This window comes from Amphiura filiformis, chromosome 7 (assembly GCF_039555335.1).
Source record: "Amphiura filiformis chromosome 7, Afil_fr2py, whole genome shotgun sequence".
Classification (NCBI taxonomy): domain Eukaryota; kingdom Metazoa; phylum Echinodermata; class Ophiuroidea; order Amphilepidida; family Amphiuridae; genus Amphiura; species Amphiura filiformis.
Window position 1 is genome coordinate 68647741 of NC_092634.1, and position 22279 is coordinate 68670019.

The following is a 22279-nucleotide window of genomic DNA, read 5'->3' on the forward strand; positions in this document are numbered from 1 at the left end:
TAAAATCACCCCTGAAAGCTACTGACAAATTTCTAGGGGGTCCCCGTTTTTGGGGTCCCCGTTTTTACAGATTGACAAACGGGGATCCTTTGATATTTCTTCATAATGTTACAAACGAACTTTGAGGGGTCCCCGTTTTACAGATTGACCCATCATGCAGGGTAATCTGTAAGACGAGGACCCCCCAAAACGGGGACCCCTTAAAATCTCTTCATAATTCATTTCTTTTTCTTTTCTTTTCTTTTCTTTTCTTTTCTTTTCTTTTCTTTTCTTTCTTTTCTTTTCTTTTCTTTTCTTTTCTTTTCTTTTCTTTTCTTTTCTTTTCTTTTCTTTTCTTTTCTTTTCTTTTCTTTTTTCTTTTTCTTTTCTTTTCTTTTCTTTTCTTTTCTTTTCTTTTCTTTTCTTTTCTTTTCTTTCCTTTCCTTTCCTTTCCTTTCCTTTCCTTTCCTTTCCTTTCCTTTTCTTTCTTTTCTTTTTTCTTTTCTTTTCTTTTCTTTTCTTTTCTTTTCTTTTTTTCTTTTCTTTTCTTTTCTTTTCTTTTCTTTTCTTTTCTTTTCTTTTCTTTTCTTTTCTTTTCTTTTCTTTTCTTTTCTTTTCTTTTCTTTTCTCTTTTATGTGAGATTCTGAAGCAATTTGATTCATAATCATCAATTTATATCAAAGAGCCAGATACAAGATTTTAATGCAATAGTGATTTTAATATTATCCAATCGTCAGTAAAATCAAACTAGACTTAGCTGTGGTCTAAGACCACGAACACAGCCGTGTTGTGACCCCTTAATCACATTTGACCCCAAAATATATGAAAACCCCATAGACATTGGCTAATGTCAAAGCACGTGTCCATGTGGCATCACTTTGCTATGCTTTTTGTGGCAGAAGGGGCATTTGAAGGTATTTCGGTTTATACCGGAAATGATCCCTTAATGACCTTTGACCCCAAATCTGTGTACACCCCATAGACACTGTGTAATAACAATGCATGTGTGCAAGTGGCGTCACTGTCCTACATAATCTGTGGAAGAAGATGCATTTTAAAGGTATTTCGTTTTATACCGGAAGTGACCCCTTAATGAAATTTGACCCCGAATAAAAAAATACCACATATACATTGAGTGACTGCAGATCATGTGTGAACATACGGTTACTGTCCTATGTTTTTCTTAGCCAATAAAAAAATTTGAAGGTTTTTCATTTTATACCGGAAGTGACCCCTTAATGACCTTTGACCCAAAATCTGTGTACACCCCATAGACACTGGGTAATAACAATGCATGTGTGCAAGTGGCGTCACTGTCCTACAGAATCTGTGGAAGAAGATGCATTTTAAAGGTATTTTGTTTTATACCGGAAGTGACCCCTTAATGAGCTTTGACCCCAAATAAAAAAAAATACCACATATACATTGGGTGACTGCAGATCATATATGAACATACCGTTACTGTGCTATGTTTTACTTAGCTAATACAATTTTTTAAAGGCTTTTTGTTTTATACCGGAAGTGACCCCTTAATGACATTTGACCCCAAATCTGTGTACACCACATAGACACTTGGTAATTACAATGCATGTGTGCAAGTGGTGTCACTGTCCTACGTAATTTGTAGGAGAAGATGCATTTTGAGTTGAAATCACGTTTTTGACCCCTATGACCCCTGCGTGACCTTTGATCCCACAAGTTTCATGTGACATGTAGGGGCACGGTCTATGATCATTGTGACCAAGTTAGGTCAAAATCGATGTAAGCATGTGAGTGCTAGAGCAAATGTAATGGTTGACAGAAAGAAGAAAGAAAGAAGAAGAACTAGACTTAGCTGTGGTCTAAGACCACGAACACAGCCGTGTTGTTACCCCTTAATGACCTTTGACCCCAAAATATATGAAAACCCCATAGACATTGGCTAATGTCAATGTATGTGTGCACGTGGCATCACTTTGCCATGTTATTTGTGGCAGAAGGGGCATTTTGAAGGTTTTTCGTCTCAGACCGGAAGTGACCCCTTAATGACATTTGACCCCAAATAAAAAAATACCGCATATGAATTGGGTAACCACAATTCATGTGTGATATACCGTTACTGTCCTATGTTTTTCTTAGCAAATAAACATTTTTGAAGGTTTTTCGTTTTATACCGGAAGTGACCTCTTAATGAGCTTTGACCCCAAATCTGTATACACCCCATAGACACTGGGTAATAACAATGCATGTGTGCAAGTGGCGTCACTGTCCTACAGAATCTGTGGAAGAAGATGCATTTTAAAGGTATTTCGTTTTATACCGGAAGTGACCTCTTAATAAGATTTGACCCCAAATAAAAAAATACCACATATACATTGGGTGACTGAAGATCATGTGTGAACATACCGTTACTGTCCCATGTTTTACTTAGCTAATAAAAATTTTTGAAGGTATTTCGTTTTATACCGGAAGTGACCCTTTAATGACCTTTGACCCCAAATCTGTGTACACCCCATAGACACTGGGTAATAACAATGCATGTGTGCAAGTGGCGTCTCTGTCCCACATAATTTGTGGAAGAAGATGCATTTTAAAGGTATTTCTTTTTATACCGGAAGTGACCCCTTAATGAGCTTTGACCCCAAATAAAAAAATACCACATATACATTGGGTGACTGCAGATCATATGTGAACATACCATTACTGTGCTATGTTTTACTTAGCTAATAAAATTTTTTGAAGGTTTTTCGTTTTATACCGGAAGTGACCCCTTAATGACCTTTGACCCCAAATCTGTGTACACCACATAAACACTGGGTAATAACAATGCACGTGTGCAAGTGGGGTTACTGTCCAACGTAAGTTGTGGGAGAAGATGCATTTTAGTTGAAATCACGTTTTTGACCCCTCAGACCCCTGCATGACCTTTGACCCCACAAGTTTCATGTGACATGTAGGGGCACGGTCAATGATCATTGTGACCAAGTTAAGTCAAAATCGATGTAAGCATGTGAGTGCTAGAGCAAATGTAATGGTTGACAGAAAGAAGAAAGAAAGAAGAAGAAGAACCTGTAAGAAAAAAGACACAGCCGTGACTAACGTCACGGCTGTGTAAGAACCTGTAAGAAAAAAGACACAGCCGTGACTAACGTCACGGCTGTGTAACTAGATTAGAACTCTTCAATATGGAAAGGAAATGTTACTTTGTATTCAATCAATCAAATAGCAGGGCAGGGACAAGGATGGTGAAGTGGTGCCGTGCTTCTAAAAAGGAATACATTTCATTAACTTGTAGATAATGGATGCGCGCTGCAGCTATTTTTGGTGCCCTTTTTTGGGTGTATGGTCCTTTGTGAATTGTGGTCGGGCATCATTGTGGAACATTTATCAAAATTGAAAATAGACTGACAAGACCGCAAAGAAGGTTTGCTGAAATTATTTAATATGTGCAATATTTCGTAGAGAAAAGAAACCATGTTGAAAGTGTTCGTCAAACTTACGGGTCAAAATTCGGCAGTCTTGCTTGAGAACGTGAACAAGTCGTGGACAGTTTTGGATTTGAAACGTCACATCGTGGACCAACACAAATATGTTAACCTGGAAAACCTGAAGCTTATATTTTCTGGGAGGGAACTAAGTGACAAATTGGTTATTGAGGTAGGCTTGCCTTAGCTATGTTTGTCATGTTTTTGTGACAGTAACACATTTTATATTCCATGTATTCATCATGAACATAATGCATGCATGATAATTTTTAAACATGCTAAAGTTAATTTTTTATTACTTCCGTGGTCCGGGTACGCGCTGGTGAATTGCGATCGCGTAGACGTTACAAGGTCACCTCCTACGCGCCGCGCCGAAGACCAAGGGCCCACCCGCTTGTTGTCAAGTGCGTTGATCTGCATCAGCTAATCAGCATGATTGTTTATTCTGTGTGTACACTCGTCTACGCTTGTCGCACAGCTTGGACCATGGGAGTAATAAAAAAATAACTTTATAATTACATCATCATGATCATTCATGTCATTCATGCATTCATCATATGGTGTTTCCACAGTAATTGATAATATCCTTGATCTCTTTTTTTACCACCAATTCCTCCTTAGTGGAGAGCTCAACTGTGATACCAGGCATTTCGGATCACGACGGTATTCCCCTGATTGTTGTAAACTCAAAACCCATAACTGTTAAACCTAAACCAAGAAAAGTGTACAGCTATCACAAGGCTGATGTCAGTGTTATAAAAGCTGACCTCCTTGAGTTCAGTAATTATCTTACAACCAATGATAGTTCCAATTCAACTGTCGAAAGTATGTATACGGATTTTGAAAATAAAATCAAAGATGTCATGGATGCCCATGTACCAGCTCGAATGGTCAGCAAAAAGAACCTGACCCCTTGGATTGGTAAAGGTATCAAGCGCTTACATAGAAAAAACAAAGGGCATACAACAGTTGGCGTAAACAACCAACACCTGACACCTTTGAAAATTTTCAGAACCAAAGGAAAGTGACTTATAATGAAACTAGAAAATCATACAGGAAATATATTAATTCAGTGTGTCTTGACTCCTCAAAAGATTCTGGTCATTCATAAAGAGCCTAAAAAATGACTCTTGTGGAGTCCCCTCCCTGAAAAAGGATGGTGTAATTGTTTCTGGAAATATCCAGAAGGCTAACATACTCAATGATACTTTTAAAAAGGTTTTCACTCAGGAGAAAGCTACGCCCTCCTACTTCACCCAGTATAAATGTTCCATCCATGCCCGACTTTGAGATTTCAGTTGAGGGAGTTGTTAAGCTTTTTAAAAGATCTTAAGCCAAATAAGGCTTCCGCCCAGATGGTGTACCTGCCCAAATTCTCAAACTCGCTGCTGATGAGGTGGCCCCTGCTCTTTGTTTGATTTTCCAAAAGTCTTTGGACACAGGTAACCTACCATCTTCCTGGCTTTGTGCTAACATCTCCCCTGTTTTCAAAAAAGGTGATCGCTCAGTTGCTTCCAATTATAGGCCCGCTTGTTGACTTCCATTTGTTGCAAAACCCTTGAACATATTATCCATTCCCAAATAATGTCTCACTTTGATAAACATTCCATCCTCACCAATAAACAGCACGGTTTTAGGAAACACCATTCATGTGAATCTCAATTAATACTTACAGTCAATGACCTTGCGTCTTCCCTCAATTCCAGATCCCAAATTGATATGATTATTATGGATTTCGCAAAAGCATTTGATACCGTCCCCAACAAACGTCTCTTAAATAAACTTATATGGTATTAGAAACAAAACCTTCACTTGGATCTCAAATTTTCTCACCCACCGTACCCAGAGGCTCGTTGTCGGGGGGCGAGCACTCGACTTGGACAGAGGCGACTTCTGGCGTTCCCCAGGGTACGGTGCTGGGACCCTTGCTTTTTTTAGCGTTCATTAATGACCTGCCCAATAATATTACTTCTGAAGTTAAACTGTTCGCGGACGATTTTGTTATGTACCGTAATATTTCTAATCAATTTGACCAGGATCAACTCCAAGATGACCTTGACACCCTGGCCCAGTGGCAGGATGATTGGCAAATGCACTTCAACACCAAAAAGTGCTTTGTCATGCGGATTACACATGTTCGTAATCCCAAGGTCTACAATTACACCCTAGGACAATCCCCACTGGAATCCACGGCGTGTCACGCTTATCTTGGAGTTGATATTACTAACAACCTAACCTGGAATAAACACATCAACCGTATTACATCTTCTGCAAATAGATCCCTTGGCTTCATAAAAAGGAACCTTTACTCTTGCAACAAATCCATCAAAGAAAATGCATATTTCACCTTAGTTCGCCCACTCTTGGAGTACTCATCTTCAGTTTGGGACCCCATACACAGGATCTTATTAACAAATTAGAAAAAATTCAACGCAGAGCCGCAAGGTTTGTCGTCAATGACTACTCCAGACACAGCAGTGTTACTGAAATTCTCACCAACCTTCAATGGAACTCACTCAAGAACAGAAGGACAGTAAGCAGATTATCAGTTCTCCAGAAGTCAAGACAAAACCTCCTCGCCTCTGCCGGTGAATGACCTCCTTCTGCCGGGTCCGACGCCTGTCACGGCACCAACATCCCAACTGCTATCAACTCATCACATCTAACAAGAACTGTCACAAATACAGTTTTTCCCCCAAACAGTCAAAGATTGGAACTCACTTCCCTACTCAGTAACCACCATAGAAGACACCAAGCAATTTAAAACAGCCGTCATAAGCCACCTCAACCAACAAGACTAGTTAATTTCATACAAGACACCTCATCCTGCGTGTATGACTCCACCAGGAGTGTTATGCAGTATATATTCAGATTCAGAGAGAGATAATGACTAAATGAGACCCCCCTAGGTTTTATTGCCCTAATTTTTGTTCCTTATTTATTTTCATACAATGATACATGTAGTTTAATTTAGGTCATTGTTAATCTAGGTAACCCAGGCAAACCTAAGTTAACACATTTGCTAGTCAGCCAAATTCGCCGACAATGTCAATGCATATTTACATAGAAATTTAAAACAAGTGCCCGAAGAAGGAAACCTACATGTAAATATGTTTTCTATACTTCACTTGACCCAAATATATGATTTTTTATGGTGATAAGTCACTCGCACATGGAATTTTAGAGGGATTTGGATAGCAGTTCCATTAAAAAAAGCTGCTATCATAATGAGACTAAGATCTAGAAACACCCCCGAAATGCCGTTTTGGAGAATTTTGCTAGCTGAAACTTTTTGATGAAAGTCAATCTTTGACAAGATGTAACTTTGCTACGGAAAATGCTATGAAAAAATGGTTTTCAGTTTTGGCTTTGTTTACTCAAGGGCTTTGATTTGATATATAAAATGATGCAGTTTGATGGCAAATTTGAATTCACCTAGCATACCTAGTTAATCGTTAATTATATAAGTAAGGAGATAGCGAGCAAAAATTCAATGCCCTGCCTACATTTTGATAATTTTGTCCACATAAACCCTATACCGGGGAAAAATAAACGGTTGTAACACAATAACGCCAACGGTTGTAACAATAACATGACTTTTGACGCACAACAGATAAAAGGTTGTCTTTTGAAAAGTTGACCCTGTACAAAATGTATGGTCAGCTGTGCTATGGTTTTCTAGGCTAGGTTTAAAACATTATTGATTCCTTCAATACAAACCAAGTGTAGGTACTCTGTGATCCATCGGGGTTCGGATGTGGGTACAACGTCATAAGGTTGCAATGTGCGTCAATGTTACAACCGCTAAAATGTTACAACTGTTACAACATTAAATGTTATGAAACATTAACAATCATGAATGATATTTTATCCAGGTTTGTTATAATTAATAAGAGGAACTATGACAATCATAAGACAAAACCTTACCCTAGGGCCTACTGTGATTATTTGGTTCATTTTGTAAGTTAAATATCATTAAATTGACATGTGCGTCAACCATTGATGCACAGAAATATGCCACTTTTGTGCGTCAAGAGATCTCCTGAACTATATATTTACATAGAAGTGAGTATTTCATAATTTTCAATTTCATAACCAACTTGATTATGACACCTTGGATAATATGAAAAAAAATGAAATATTGTTAATTTTTTCAGTTTCATGACATTTTGTCTAAGTAAATTGTAATGGTTGTAGGTAACATTGACGCACGTTACAACCGTTACGACATTGTAACCCATCTCCTAGCCATGGTATGGATCAAACAGTGCCTGCACCTGGTTTATTATGAAGCAATCAATGGTGTTAACCTAAGAAAATTAAACCAAAGACCATGCATAGTCAAATTTTCAACGCTCAGTCTTTTATTCATTTTTCGTCCTCTTGTGCGTCAAGAACTGTCAATACAACAAATATGTTACAACCGTTACTAATTTTCCCCATAGGGTTTACATGGAAGCATGACACCATTGTTTTGTTTTCGAAAGGTGATTAACTTTTTTAACTTAAAAAATGAGGGGTCAACCATGTCTGTAGGACAAAAATTAGCAAAGTTATGGGCAAATGTCTTTTTCCAAATTCTGTGACCATAGACAATGATGATGGTACTGTATAAAAAAAGCTTGTATGCAACATTTTTCAGCACAGCGATCCATTTTACAGAAAAGCGATTGTAATTTGAAAAAATAACTTCTGTATCAAGGTACATGTACATACCAATCGACATATTTTGACTTTCAACGAAATGTTTCTGGTGTCCAAATTTCAAATTTTTGTATTTTCCTGTGGGGATTACACAGTTAAGCCATTTCTGTGGTCACAGATGGGAGTTGAAGGATGCCTTCTATAATAAGCAATGTGGGCATACCTACCAAAGCAAACAAAGACTACAACTATTTAAGGATTCTATATAGAAATAGGTACCGTTAGAAGATTATAAATTATCCTCTTCAGCAATAGGATTATTGGATTATTTGTATGGTTTATTTTAAAAGGCTATCAAATGAGAAACATGTCACACCAAATTGAGGTACGGTACCTATGAATATGACCTCAGTTCACACACATTTTACACTGTAACTCGTGAATACAATTTGCTGACTTTATGGCTCATTCGTAGTGTACGGCCAGTCGGCCACATACACTGTACCATAAACTTTCGCTTAATTTTGCCTTGGGTTTAATTGTTTAGCTCCCTCCTCTAAAATTCCAAAACAAGAATTAAGGGTATGTGCCCTTATTTGCTGGTGGGATTTTTATGGGAGGGCACTTTTAGTTTGTGTCTAAAATTCCAGTAAATGTCAAGGGAGCCAATGGCGCCATTAGGCGAACGTTTACGGTACCATATGTACTTACCAAGTTAGTACATATTATATCCAAGATCCACTGCTAAAACTATTGTCACTTATGTGAAATGTCAACAAGCAGTTTTGCGGGAAAAGCAGTGGACCATGTCACTTGTGATTAAGCCGTCGGCGCAGACGGCGAAAGCTAAAAATTAAGTACTTTTTCAATGGATTTATTTTAAGCAAAAGTGCTTGAATTAATAATAAATACGGTATCTCGATTGTTCAAATTTCCGACTTTGGTCGTAGTGGATCAGATCTTGTCACACAGGGTTGCCAAACCCGCGATTTGGTAGCCCAATTGGGCGACTTTTGAAGATTTTCCCCGCGACTTTCGACAATTTCCGGTCCCATAGAAACCAATGGTTAAGAAAAAAATTGGGCGACTTTTCAATATTGGCTCCCGCGACTCCGCTAGTTTCCTGCCCCATAGAAACCAATGGTTTAGTGAAAAATTGGGCGACTTTTTCGATTATTTGACCCGCGATTCGGGCTGAAATCTTGTGGCAACCCTGTTGTCACATAGCCACCAATTGTACCAATAGAGGCTGTCAGCCTTTGGCCATCTTGTGGGTACAAATGATCTGTGTGTTCATGCGTTGGACACTACGCGCAGGGCTCTATAGTGCTGATAAATTGCATTGCTTCTTTTGTTTACTTTTCAAATAGAATTGTGATATTGATGAAAATACCACATTATTTGGTGTGTGTAGACCACTAGCGGTTGATGTCAGCACATCTAGCATAGACCAGGAAGGAGCCTTTACCTCATTGCATTCTCATATTGATGACTTGGGTGATCATGATGAAGAGCAAGCAGAAGTGAGCAAAGGTAAATGATTTGTACAGGAGCCAAACATTGTTAAGGGGGTACTACACCTTTGTAATTTGTGATTATTTTTGCATTTTTCTCAAAAAATAATAACACATTGGTAACAAAAGTTATATATATTATTGGGGCAAGGAATCCAATTACTACACTGAAATTTCAGTGAATCAAGACAAACCGTTCAGTAAATATGATAGGAAATGAGGTACATTCTAGCGGTACCTCATTTTCTATCACAAGTATCGAACTGCTTGTCTTGGGGCACTGAAATTTCAGTGTAGCAATTGGATTCCTTGCCCCTATAATATACATAACTTTTGTTACCAGATCCTTAAATTAGTTTTTGAGAAAAATGCAAAAATAATCACAAATTTATTGAGGGGTGTAGTACCCCCTTAATTGTTGATGAATCCACATTTTTTACACAAATGCAGTTTATCGGAAGCGTGCTTACACAGGGTTCAAATTCGTTTAAAAATTTTGTGTTGCAGATTTTGGCTAATTCATCATAATTAGGATACAATGTACTTTCATATTCTAAAGCATTATAAAAAGTGCAAATGTAAATTTGGGTAGCAGTATAGAGCAAACTGCTATGCGATACAGCCAAAACTGAACCCATGGCTTACACACGTGTACAATTCGTCATGCCTGGACTATGTGTGTACACTGTTCATTGTTGAATTCATTATTTTGGAGAAAAAGTTAAACATTGCCATTTTATTGTCATCTTATTGCTGATATCAACAGGGAAATCATTGATCTTCTTGTACTGTTGAGTGACAGTGACTCATTCATGTGAATGAGACAATCTTTATCTTGTTTTCGATGTTGAAAATATTAAATCATGTTTCACCGTTGTTCATCACCATTTAACAACTTGCGTCCTGCACGTCTGTGTGGTTTACTTCGCTCGGGCAGCTAAACCACGCTGACGACGTGGATGCATCGTTGTTAAACTGTGATGAACTTAGGTGAAACATGATTAAGGCCCTAATAATAATTAGTATGATTTTTAGGGCCCATACATGTATACCTAAATACCACCATGCAGCTTTCCCGGTCTATTGCCATTTGGTCTAATACCATTTGGTCTAATTCCTGTTTAGTCTATATTCAATTGGTCTATTACCAGAAAGGCTAATTGCCACTTAGTCTAATAATCATATAGTCTAATGTCCATTTATTGTTTGGTCTACTAACCGGTATGTCTACTAACCATATAGTCTAATAACCATTTGGTCTAATATTTCTTTAATAACCATTTGGTCTAATAACCCTTTGGTCTAATAACCATTAGGTCTAATACTCGTATGGTCTAATAACCAGTTAGTCTAATACCATTTCGTCTATTTATTAATGAACTAAATGCCTGTAAGACTAAATGGTGTGTAGACCAAATGGCTATTAGACCAAATGGCTATTAGACCTATTGGTTATAGACCAAATGAGTATTAGACTAAATGGTTGTTAGACTAAATGGTTTTAGACTTATTGGTTATTAGACTAAATGGTTATCGGACCAAATAGTTATCGGACCAAATGGTTAAAGGACCAAATGGTTATTAGACGTAGTGGATATAGACCTAATGGGTTTAGACGAAATGGATGTAGATGAAATGGATATTAGACCAAATAATATTAGACCAAATGGCAAATCCCCGCTTTCCCCAGCTTGGCTGGGGAATCCCTCATTCAATAGGAGCTTAAGCATTGTGGTTGCAGTAAGCTGATGAAGCAAGCTACAGCTTGGCTGGGGAAGGCTGTGCACTGGCAAATAGGTATGAGCCCTTACAGGTGTTCGTATATTATGTCACACCCCTGGAATAGTGCATGATGGAAAAGGCGAAAAAGGTATACACTGAGCATAGGACAGTATCATAGACAGAGAAAGCTCTATAAATAGCAGTCAGCAATTTGAGAATACAGACTCTGTGTATCACAGCTGACCCTTGTATTTCTATTACAGGTGCAAGTTGGTGTTTGAAACCTTGGGTTTATGTGTACTGTGGTGTGCCATGCAAATCAATCCAGCCAGGAAAGCTGCGTGTGTGCTGCAGCCAGTGCAAGCAAGGTTCATTTACTGTACATCAGGTCAGTATTCAGTATACATTGTACGTTCCAGCTATAGTGACACCTTGCGACGTCACACCTGGACACATTTCATTACTGTCAGAGGATGTGTGTGGGTGTGAATGCAATAGAGCAAATAAACTTGCAATCAATACAGCATGCATATATGAATTTGCTAAGAATTACCGTATTTCGTCAAATAGTCGCCCCCCTCAAATAAACGCCCCCACCACTTTTTTCAACCAAGATGTTTCAACAATGCAGATATTTCCATGCTATCTTGTGTAGTAAGCTTACCAAGTTGCGCACATGGTCGATAATAGGGTCAATAATTGGATCAGAAAACCGGAAGTGAACCAGAATTCAGTGTTTCTAGTTCATAGTTCGTCATTTTAGCGTGTGTTTTAGTTTACCTAATGATTTTAATGGGAATTATCGTTCTAAAATTGACCTTGAATAAACGCCCCCTTGGGGAAAATGTAACGCCCGGGCGTTTATTTGATTTAAATACGGTATGAACAGGGCACCTGTCTCATTAAAACACTCTCATGTCATCAAAGATGGAATGATAATAACATAGAACTACATGTAATATAGCATGTGAATAGCTTTAGAATTTGCAAGGTGGTCCACATGTACATGTAACACAGTTTAATTTGCAATATAGGTTTTTGTCTAACAAAATTTTGGTGTCATGCATGACATTTGTTTGCAGTTTACTTTTTTGTAGGTAGCTGGATGCCATTATTTCAGTTCTCAAAACTTAAGTAACTTTGCCACTTTAGGATAAACAGTGTGCTTTTTTAGCCCTGAGAATGTTACCACTATATACATTATATGTCTAGTCGACTTAAGTTAAAAGTAATGTTGGATTTCACAGTGGCAGATTCAAATTAGTACGTTAACACGGTTGCGGAGCCACCGTATGGACAAATCGCCTTATACATGTGTGTGTGTACAATGTATACACCCATGGGATTAGGCTAGGGTGCATGATTCAAATATGCTACTGCAAAATCCAATGTGGCGTTACTCTCAACTTCAGACAAAGCAGCCTATATATGTCATCATCTTCATCAGTCAGCTGTGGAGCAGGCAACTACATGTTTCCTCCAACTTTTGCGATATTGGGCTAGCGAAGCAATTTTGTTTGCATCCCTTCAGTATCTACATGTAGGTGCTGCAGCTGAACATGTGTTTGGATTTTAACTGGAATAACCCATTGTCTAATAAATCTTTATAGATATTTTTAAATATTTCAGTGACATATTTTGTTGCTGTTGTTATATTGTTGTTTATGTTGTTGTTGTTGAAAGGCCAACACCTTGCCTCTGGATTAACAAAGTTATGAGTATAATGACAGAATATATGTACCTAATTTGAAACATTAAAGGATCCTACTTGTTGGGAGGATGTACTGCTGGCTGGTGCTGTCAAAGGAACCTGTCAGACGGATGGTTGCCATGGAAACACTAGTGTAAGTATTAACAGAATCACAGATTACTAATCAAATTCGACAACCTGCAGTAGAAATCTTGGTATAGATTATCCATCCAGATGATGTCCGATGGTTTCGGACGAAACAGTGTGTTAAGGGGGTGCTACACACTTGGCCAATTTTGTGCCTATCTGTGCATTTTTCTCTAAAATTATAGGGCATTGGTGACAAATAAGTTGTCTGTGCTGAAATAAAATTTCCAGTGCAGTAGTTGTAGTCCTTGTCCCTATAATATACATATCTTACTTGTCATCAATGCGCTATAATTTTTGAGAAAAATGCAAAAATAGGCACAAAATTAGGCAGGGGTGTAGTACCCCCTTAACAAAACATAATTTCCTGTATTTGATATAATTTCTGTACTTCTGTAACAGAAATGTTTCATGGTAAACTACCCTTGTTGTGTTAAACCCGATTTGGAATTTTGCCACACAGTGCAGGAATCAAATGATTCTTGAAAAGTCATTTGATTTTTATCTTTAAAATAAAATAACCTTTGAGGTTGTAAGCATAAAAAAAGACAAACTTTGCCAGAATCGATTCACAAATTTTTTTTGCTGAAATTCTTGTCTGAATACAGTCATGTTCATTGTATTAGGGATGGGCTTCAAATGGGCCATCTTTTGTTTGCTAGGGACAAGTTTGAAATGACAGAATTTTTGGCATGGTGTGCAAGAAAAAAGTGTGCAGGGCAAAATCCCTGAAAATCACATTTTTAGCTATAATTTTGTCTTTTTGGGGTCTTTTTACTTGGTTGTGGTGTCTAGTATAGTCCCATGTATTTCGAAAATTAATAGTCTCAAACTTACAGGTGTTGACTTTTGTCCACGCCAAAAATGTTGTCATTGCATGCTAAGAAAAATAACAAAAAAAGTATTTTTGACATCCGCATAGCCTACGGCTAATTGTGTAGAAACTTGTATTGTAATGTATTCATTATTAAAAAAGGGAATTTATTTGCTGACCCCAATGAATAAAGGAATAGTGTTGCCAGATGTGTGTTCATGGGTATTATTATTTCTTTCAGGAATTTTACTTCAAATGTGGCAACCATCCCACCAGTGATGATGAGAGGGCTGTAGTGTTGCAGCATATCAAGACTAACACTAGACAGGTCATGTGTCTTACATGTGCTGATGTTAGGTAAGAAATGGGATATTTCAGTTGAAATCCATACACCCCCTATGGAAGACATGATCTTAATCTCCCACACAGGGGGTGTAGATTTCAAATGGAGTTACACTTTCAGGTAATCCTATTTGAAATTCACACTGCCTGTGTGTGGAAGATTTTGAAATGGGCTATTCCAGTTGAAACCCATACACCTATGGAAGACATCTTAATCTCCCACACAGGCGGTGTAGATTTCAAATGGAGCCACCCTTTCAGGTAACCTTATTTGAAATTCACATCCCCTGTGTGGTAGATTAAGGTCAAGTCCTTCAGAGGGGGTGTATAGATTTCAACTGCAAAAGCCCAATCATGATTTGGGAAGAATCGGATCACAAAATTCCAATTGGCAAATTTATAATTGAAATGCCGAGGTTCTGTAAAATTATTTAGCCATGCGGTTGTTCTCCAACTCAAATTAAACTGGCATAAGAAGATCAAATTGATAAAAATAGTGCAACAAAATCGCAAAACAGTTAAACTTAATTTAAATTAATTGTGACCAACCTGACCACCTTAAAAGGAGGCTGTTTCCAATATCGACTTTTTGCAATGATATACATTGTAGGTGTTGCATGGGATAGGTGGGCTCATTCCTTTGTTGTCTATCACTACACATGTTGTGTTATGTGTTAGTGACAACTGAAATACTTACCTTCCCTATCGTGTAGGACTCATGGAAGGTGTAAATATGTATAAACTGAGCTCAAAAAGAAACTTATAATTTTTCACAAGGTCATATCTTGAAATCCTGTCCATAAAATTTAACCAAAATTACACACAGGTTTACTTCAATACTCTACTCTTAACACATGTCAGTAACCAAGCAGTTATCCAACTGACACAACAGCAAAATGCACTGACATGGAACAGCTTCCTGAACCACATTCACAGCCCAGCCCTGTTTCATGAAAAAAGTGTATGAAAAGCAGAAAGCAGCACCGTTTTATCATCTGTGCAAGGATCTTGTGTGCATTCTCACAGATTTTTTGTGCTGGGTGCCAACTGTTGGGCTGTAAAAGTGGAGGAAGTCCAGGAAGCTGTTCCATGTCAGTGCATTTTGCTGTTGTGTCAGTTGGCCAACTGCTTGGTTACTGACATGTGTTTTGAGTAGAGTATTAAAGTAATCCTGTGTGTAATTTTGGTTCATTTTGGTTGACACTATTTTAAGATATGACCTTGTGATTCACAAGTTGTAAAAATTGTAAGTTTCTTTTTGAGCTGAGTTTATGATATTAAACCAAAGAAGATACCTTACACTTCCCACAATGCATTTCAATTTTCTATACTAAATTTGCTATATAGTGCAACATGGGTAAAAGTACCTCAATGAACAGAGCACAGCCAACTCTTGCAAAATATGTATATTTTTTGACCATCGACCTATAGTTAGCCAGTCTATTGTCAACATGAAAACAAAGGAAACCTGTACAAAGTAATTATGGGAGTGTCATTTGATGAAATGAGGTGATGCATCATGTTGCAAAGGATTCTGGGAAGGGTAAGATATCTTCTCTAGTACTTCACATGGTTTCCTTGTAGGTTCACTGCCGAGGTATGATTTTGTTAAATCCAATTATAATATTGTTTTCAGTATCACAATAATTGTACAATGTAGACAGAGCTAGTTGAACAATTTTGAACTTGATCCTAATTATAATAAAGATTTGAACTTGTACATTATTTTGCCAGGAATCCAGTACTAGTATTCCCATGCAGAGACAGACATACTATATGCTTAGAGTGCTTCCATGAATACTGCCTTACACAACTCAATGATAGACAGTTTGTACAGCATGATGAGTTGGGTTACACACTACCATGTCCAAGTAAGTCAACAAACACATCTATGTATGGGAATCCAGTACTAGTATTCCCATTCTTTTGTTCTTTATTTGTTTGCACTTTCGGCAGATACTAGTGGCTGGGTGCCTATCTGTGTATATAGAGCCCCGCCCATTTCTGCCGGTCGTGGATTGTGCCTTCACCAAAAATTTGGGGGGCTTTAGATTTGTAGATATAACCCCGACTATTGATTGCTCTTTTGTGGTTTTGTGATTGGTTAATTGTGAAATATTAATGTGCAGAGGCCTGTGCTTAATTAAAATTCACTTGTACAATAGGCCTAGTTGTGTTTCTGTTTCCAACTTGACCAAAGAAAGCAAAACTAATTAAATAAATCCTAAATTACTAACCTAATCTACTAATATTATATATATAATTAGTAGATTAGGTTAGTAATTTAGGATTTATTTAATTAGTTTTGCTTTCTTTGGTCAAGTTGGCTTTCTTTTGTATTTTTGGTCCCTTTCATTTAAAAAAAATATTTGATGCCAACATGTCTTTCTTTTCTAAATGTCAAGTGTATCAAATAAAACAAACAAATCTATGGTCATGAAATAAAATATTATGTGCAATGAGAAGTGAAAAAAAGAAAATGGAACTAATGAATTAAATAATTTTAGTGTTTGATATTCTATATTTTAGTGCCTTTTTGAATCTAATTGTGTTTTCTGGTCTTTATTCGATATCCATCCAAATTTGCTCGCTTTAATGAGTTGGCTGCTTTCCCGCTCGACCATGTTTACCCTGGGCCACGCTACCCACGGCCAGGGAATTTGTCAGACTTCGTCACAAGCCAGACTTTTATCAATTTTCCCCCAAACCCCTGGTCTGTGACAGGGTCATCAAGCAACTTCTTTGCCAGTGGTTGACCTCAGACAACCTCAGGTCATCCACCCAGCCTATGATCATATGTGTAGTCGCAATGTCAGTAATTCCATCTATGAGTTTTCTGTATGATCAGATTAAATTAACCAGAATTTATCTGCATAATAATTTTCTTTATATTGTTTCTTTTATTTTTCAGGTGGGTGTGAAAATTCTTTTATTGTTGAAATTCATCACTTTAAAGTGCTAGGAGAGGCACAGGTAAGAAATTCATTTTACGTAAATTTTATGAAAAACAAAAAATAAATCACAAATTGGGAGTAGAAAATGGAAAACACAGAAAATGGGTTAAAATTTGGTCAATTTGCACAAATTAGTGGTTTTAGTATAATTATTACTCTAGAATGCTTGGTTTTGGCCTTCAGTCTCTTTCTATATCTGCATGTCCATTCAAGACATGCTCTTTTAGTTAAAGTTGGCGATGTTGCCTCCACATGAGGAGATTCTGCCGAGGACTACAGATATACAGACAAAATAGCATAATACATCATGTGAAGGGTTTCACAGATCACATGCATATTTGAGTAGATGACATCTGTCAACAATGACCTATTGTCTTTTATTTGTAGTACCAACGCTACAAGCAGTTTGCTGCTGAGGAGTGTCTGCTCAGGAATGGTGGAGTAATGTGTCCAACACCAGGATGCGGTGCTGGTATCTTCCCTGCTGATGATCAGATTAGACGGGTGGCGGCGTCCAGCAAGGAAACCATGGATGTGGGGTAAGCAGGATGTACTTTAACACCTGCCCGAACGCCACGGGCGGGTGACTTTGCTGTCTGGCAGGTAAATTTTCAAAAGTACCTGCCCGTCTGGCATTGCGCAGGTAATAAATTGAGGATGATAATAAGCTGATGGTATATATATTGTAATGGCTGGCAACATTTCTATTGTGATGGTAACTTTTATGAGTTAGCTGCCCGACTGGCTATAGTGGCCAAAGAGAAGAGCACAGAGAAGAAACCTCATTTCATCAAATGACACATACTCCTATTACTTTGTACATGTTTCATTTGTTTTCAAGTTGAGAATATTGAGGAATGCTGATTGTGGAGTGGTTGTAATGTTTCGATCCCTATACCCTCAACATTCTGAATTGTAATATACCATATACTCATTCCATTAACCGCCCATGCCCAAATAAGCGCCCACCCTGTGACTTTATAACAAGCAAACTGTGATATTACAGTTTGTCCACTTTGGAGAACGAAGTAAGGTACGCACATTTTCCGTAAGCATATGGTGCGTCACGTATTAAGACGCTCATGCATTTGTGTACGCCTAGCAGTGTGTTAATTCCTTTTGACATTACGGCGCGCAGAAACTGCGTAATTTACTGGGTATTTTCATTTTTCAAAGTGGACATACTGTAGTTTATTAGCTGCCCATGCAAATTTGAACCATGGTCTGAAATAAACACACTGATGATGATGGATGAATATTTTGGGCATTTTTTTAACGTATTGTAGGCCTGAACAATGTCAAAAATAAGCGCCAACCCAATATGACTTTGTTAAGCACCCTGTGCGGTTCATGGAAAGAATCCGGTATATAATTTAGATATGTTTATATGTAATTTCTCCTCAGGCTGTGTTCTGTAAAGATTGTCATGAACCCTATCACCAAGGTACCTGTCATCCAACACCAGACACCAGACCTACACATGATAGGAGCTATAGAGTCGATTCTATTAGGGCTGAACATGCCAGATGGGAAAGACAGCAGAGTGAAGAGACAATAGAGAAGACGACTAAACCGTGTCCAAAATGTAAAACACCGACAGAGAAAGATGGTAAGACTACTCTTACGTTAAAGGGAGTCTCCAGCAACATTATGCCTTAATATGTTAGAAAAATATTTATCAGGCATGATTCACTTGGTTTTATGTGTAACATAAACTCATATTGACCATAAAAACGAATAAAAACAGACTGTTCTCAACACGCGATATTCAAAATTACCACACTGAAATTGTCTAGGCTGTTTTTATTTTTTTATGGTCAATACACTTTTGGGATGATCACAATAATTTCTGGGATTTTTGTTTTTTTGAATAGTATCAGAGCAGCCTATTTCTGTCATGTGTAATTGTAATGTACACAGAATATCAAGTCATGTTGGAATTCTATGAATAGTTGTAGAAACCTAATATACGGCTCCTGCATCTTCTTTTGACATCATGTAACATCCATGGTTATGCTCCTGCCTACATCTTATTTCACGGACAACAACAAACTGGGTCCTTGTGTCAAAACGGCTTCCTCTGGTGACGGTGCCTTTGCAGTAGCAGCCTCAAGGCTGTATATGAATCGATATTCCAAACACCATCCGTTCTGCTCAGACAATTTTAAATCTCAACTGAAAACTCGCCTGCTTAATTGGACTATTCCAGTACTATTCCAGACTAATCCATGCACCCCTGTATGGAAGACATGACCTTAAGCTCCCACACAGGGGGTGTAGATTAGATTTCAAATGGAGTCACACATTCAGGTAACCCCATTTGAAATCTACATCTTGTCTGAGAGACTAAGGTCATGTCTTCCATATAGAGGTGTATGGATTTCAACTGGAATAGCCCATTGATATTTGAATTATATTTGTTTTAGATCCTTATTTTTTATTTTGCACATTATATTATGTATTATTATTATTATCAATAAGAATAAGATTTTGCCAAACAAAATTAATCAGCATTGAACCAAGGCTATAAAGGTTGTACATATGATGTATCATACTGTAAATATGACGGACTACTAAAGTGCATTTGACAAAAGTATGATTGCAATCTGCGGCAACAGTTTGTCTCACACACATAACAAAAATGCACTACGATGAAATAGGTTCATGACAACGTTTGATTGAATGGACTGCACTGTGCCATGATTACGGTGAAGGACACCGGTTCAAGTCCTTTATTTGGAGCCAATCAACAAAAGCATGCAGTGCCTCTATAGTGGAACATCTTCACATTTTGTTTGTGGAAAATTTTCCAGTTTGATAACTCTTGGTAACACACACACAACAACGTGATTTTAACGACTAGATGGCTGAGAATATTCACTATTTTAACCCTCGGTAACCATCATGTATTTATTTGCCCTGATCTGATTTTTTGACAGGTGGGTGTATGCATATGACTTGCCCAAGACCACAGTGTAAATTTGACTGGTGCTGGCTATGTCAGATAGAATGGAATCCTAAGTGCATTGCCGACCACTGGTTTGATGTCAACGGATGATGAAGAGCACTTGGTGAAGTAGCCAACTGGTATTATTGTTGTCAGGATACCCGTAAGATCATTTCTTGGGATTATTTGTCACAAAAATTTGGCAGATTATATATGGGATCAACGCGATATTAGGTTGTTCCAGTTGAAATCTACACTCCGTATGGAAGACATGACCTTAATCTCCCAAACATACCGTGGGTGTAAATTTTAAATGGAATCACCCATTCAGGTTATCCCATTTGAAATTCACACTGCCTGTGTGGACGGTCATGCCTTCAATGGGGGTGTATGGATTTCATTTGGAATAGCCAAGTTTTGACCTAACACTTGATATTCACATCAGACTTGTGTCCGACCCAGGAACAATTCCGAAGACCCCATGTGTTTAAATTTTGCAGATTATGAGGTCCACCAGGATCTCATAATTTAAAAGCTTATGGGAATCCTGATGTTTTTTTCTCATACAGTACTTTGCACTGTGTTAAGTTGTGACCACAGCAGCTGAAAGGAGTATCCCATCATGCATTGCAGACTTGCAGTATATGTTCCATAGCTAATGTATACAAAATATAACCAAGAGCCATAGATTAAAGATGTATAATAGTCTAGCACCACATTAAGCAAAGTCCCTGTGCTATAATTGTATGTAGTGAGAATTCTGGCACAATCATGAGGGCCTATCATTCTGATAAATAGATGATATGGGACTTCTGCAACTTGGTGAACCATCTTTTAGTCTTTGGGTGAATTGTCTGTAAAATCCAACCCATATGGAACAAAATGAAGACAATGTCACAAACACAGTGTTCTAAATTACCCCCCTGAGCACTACCTGCCGATTTAACATTGCCTCTGATTGGTCAATTACATGATGTCTTCATTTTAATCCGATGGAGCTTTGCAAATAATTCACCCCAGTTTTTTGCGTGGTGAAATTATTCTAACAATGTTGCCGATTGGTCCAATTGATAATAAAAACTTCTTTTTGACTAATCGGCAGGTAATTCTCATGGGGTTAAGTTACAAATACGATTTTAATTTGCTATGATTTTCAACTATTTGCTGTATTCAGACCAATTACAAGTCATTGTAAGGGGAGGCTTATTAGTTACTATATATGTGGTCAGGGGTAGCATTAAGGCCCGTAAGTCGGGGGTTGTTTTCCTCTGTTTTTTACTCCAGAGCTTGCAGAAAATCCAAAAACATGGGGTGAAAATCTCTGGTGTGAAAAATATTTTGCAGTGTAGTCAGGGGTAGGAGTAAGGTCCAAAAGTAGAGGGTCAGAGTTCACCCCCGAGCTTGCACATTCTCAATATATGGAGGGTGACAAATTAATATTTTTTTAATTTAGGGGGTCATTCGCCCCCAATCGGGGGTTAACGCTACCCCTGTATGTGGTAAGGCTTACAATACATTTGTCCAAATAGTCTACCTGTTATAGAGGAAAAATGGATATATTTTCAGGCTGCCAATCTCAACATCCACTAATATATAGAGTACTGTGTCAAATTTTGGCATTCATACATTGTTAATGTTCTGCGTGCTGATGATAGGTTTAAACATAAAAAGTATCAAGTTTTGAGATATTTTCTCAAAATATCAAGTACCACAAAACCAATAGTGGGCTTGTTTGTAACCATTTTAATGCATTTTTCACCACTGATTCAAAGTATGGACACGAATACATACAATTCTGAAATTTTTTTTGAATTTTTAAAGGAAATTTGGAACTTGACGTCTGCAATTGACACATGTCGGGAGGGTAAAGCTGCACAATATGAAGAGGTGTCCGTGATGATGAAACAGAACTAGCGTAATGTTAGAGAAAGCTTATGTGAACTCTGATGAAACCAATTTGTGGGATAGGCTTTTACGACAGGAATTCATAACAATTAGTGGGTTTTTTAACGGGTTCGCCGTCGGACAAGTTTAGAACTGTCTGACTTCTTCAGAACAAAG

The 22279-nt window shown here is 37.8% G+C and overlaps 1 protein-coding gene across 1 annotated transcript; it reads left to right on the plus strand.

Annotated features, from left to right (window-relative positions):
* Positions 1–3273: 3273 nt before the first annotated feature.
* On the plus strand, positions 3274–20365 carry LOC140158043 (E3 ubiquitin-protein ligase parkin-like). Its single transcript, XM_072181290.1, is given in 11 exon segments — positions 3274–3616; positions 9459–9621; positions 11588–11712; positions 13085–13168; positions 14217–14332; positions 16052–16188; positions 17229–17290; positions 17659–17779; positions 17782–17810; positions 18676–18880; positions 20211–20365. Coding segments are annotated over 11 exon segments (1344 nt in total). The 5' UTR covers positions 3274–3433; the 3' UTR covers positions 20330–20365.
* Positions 20366–22279: the final 1914 nt, after the last annotated feature.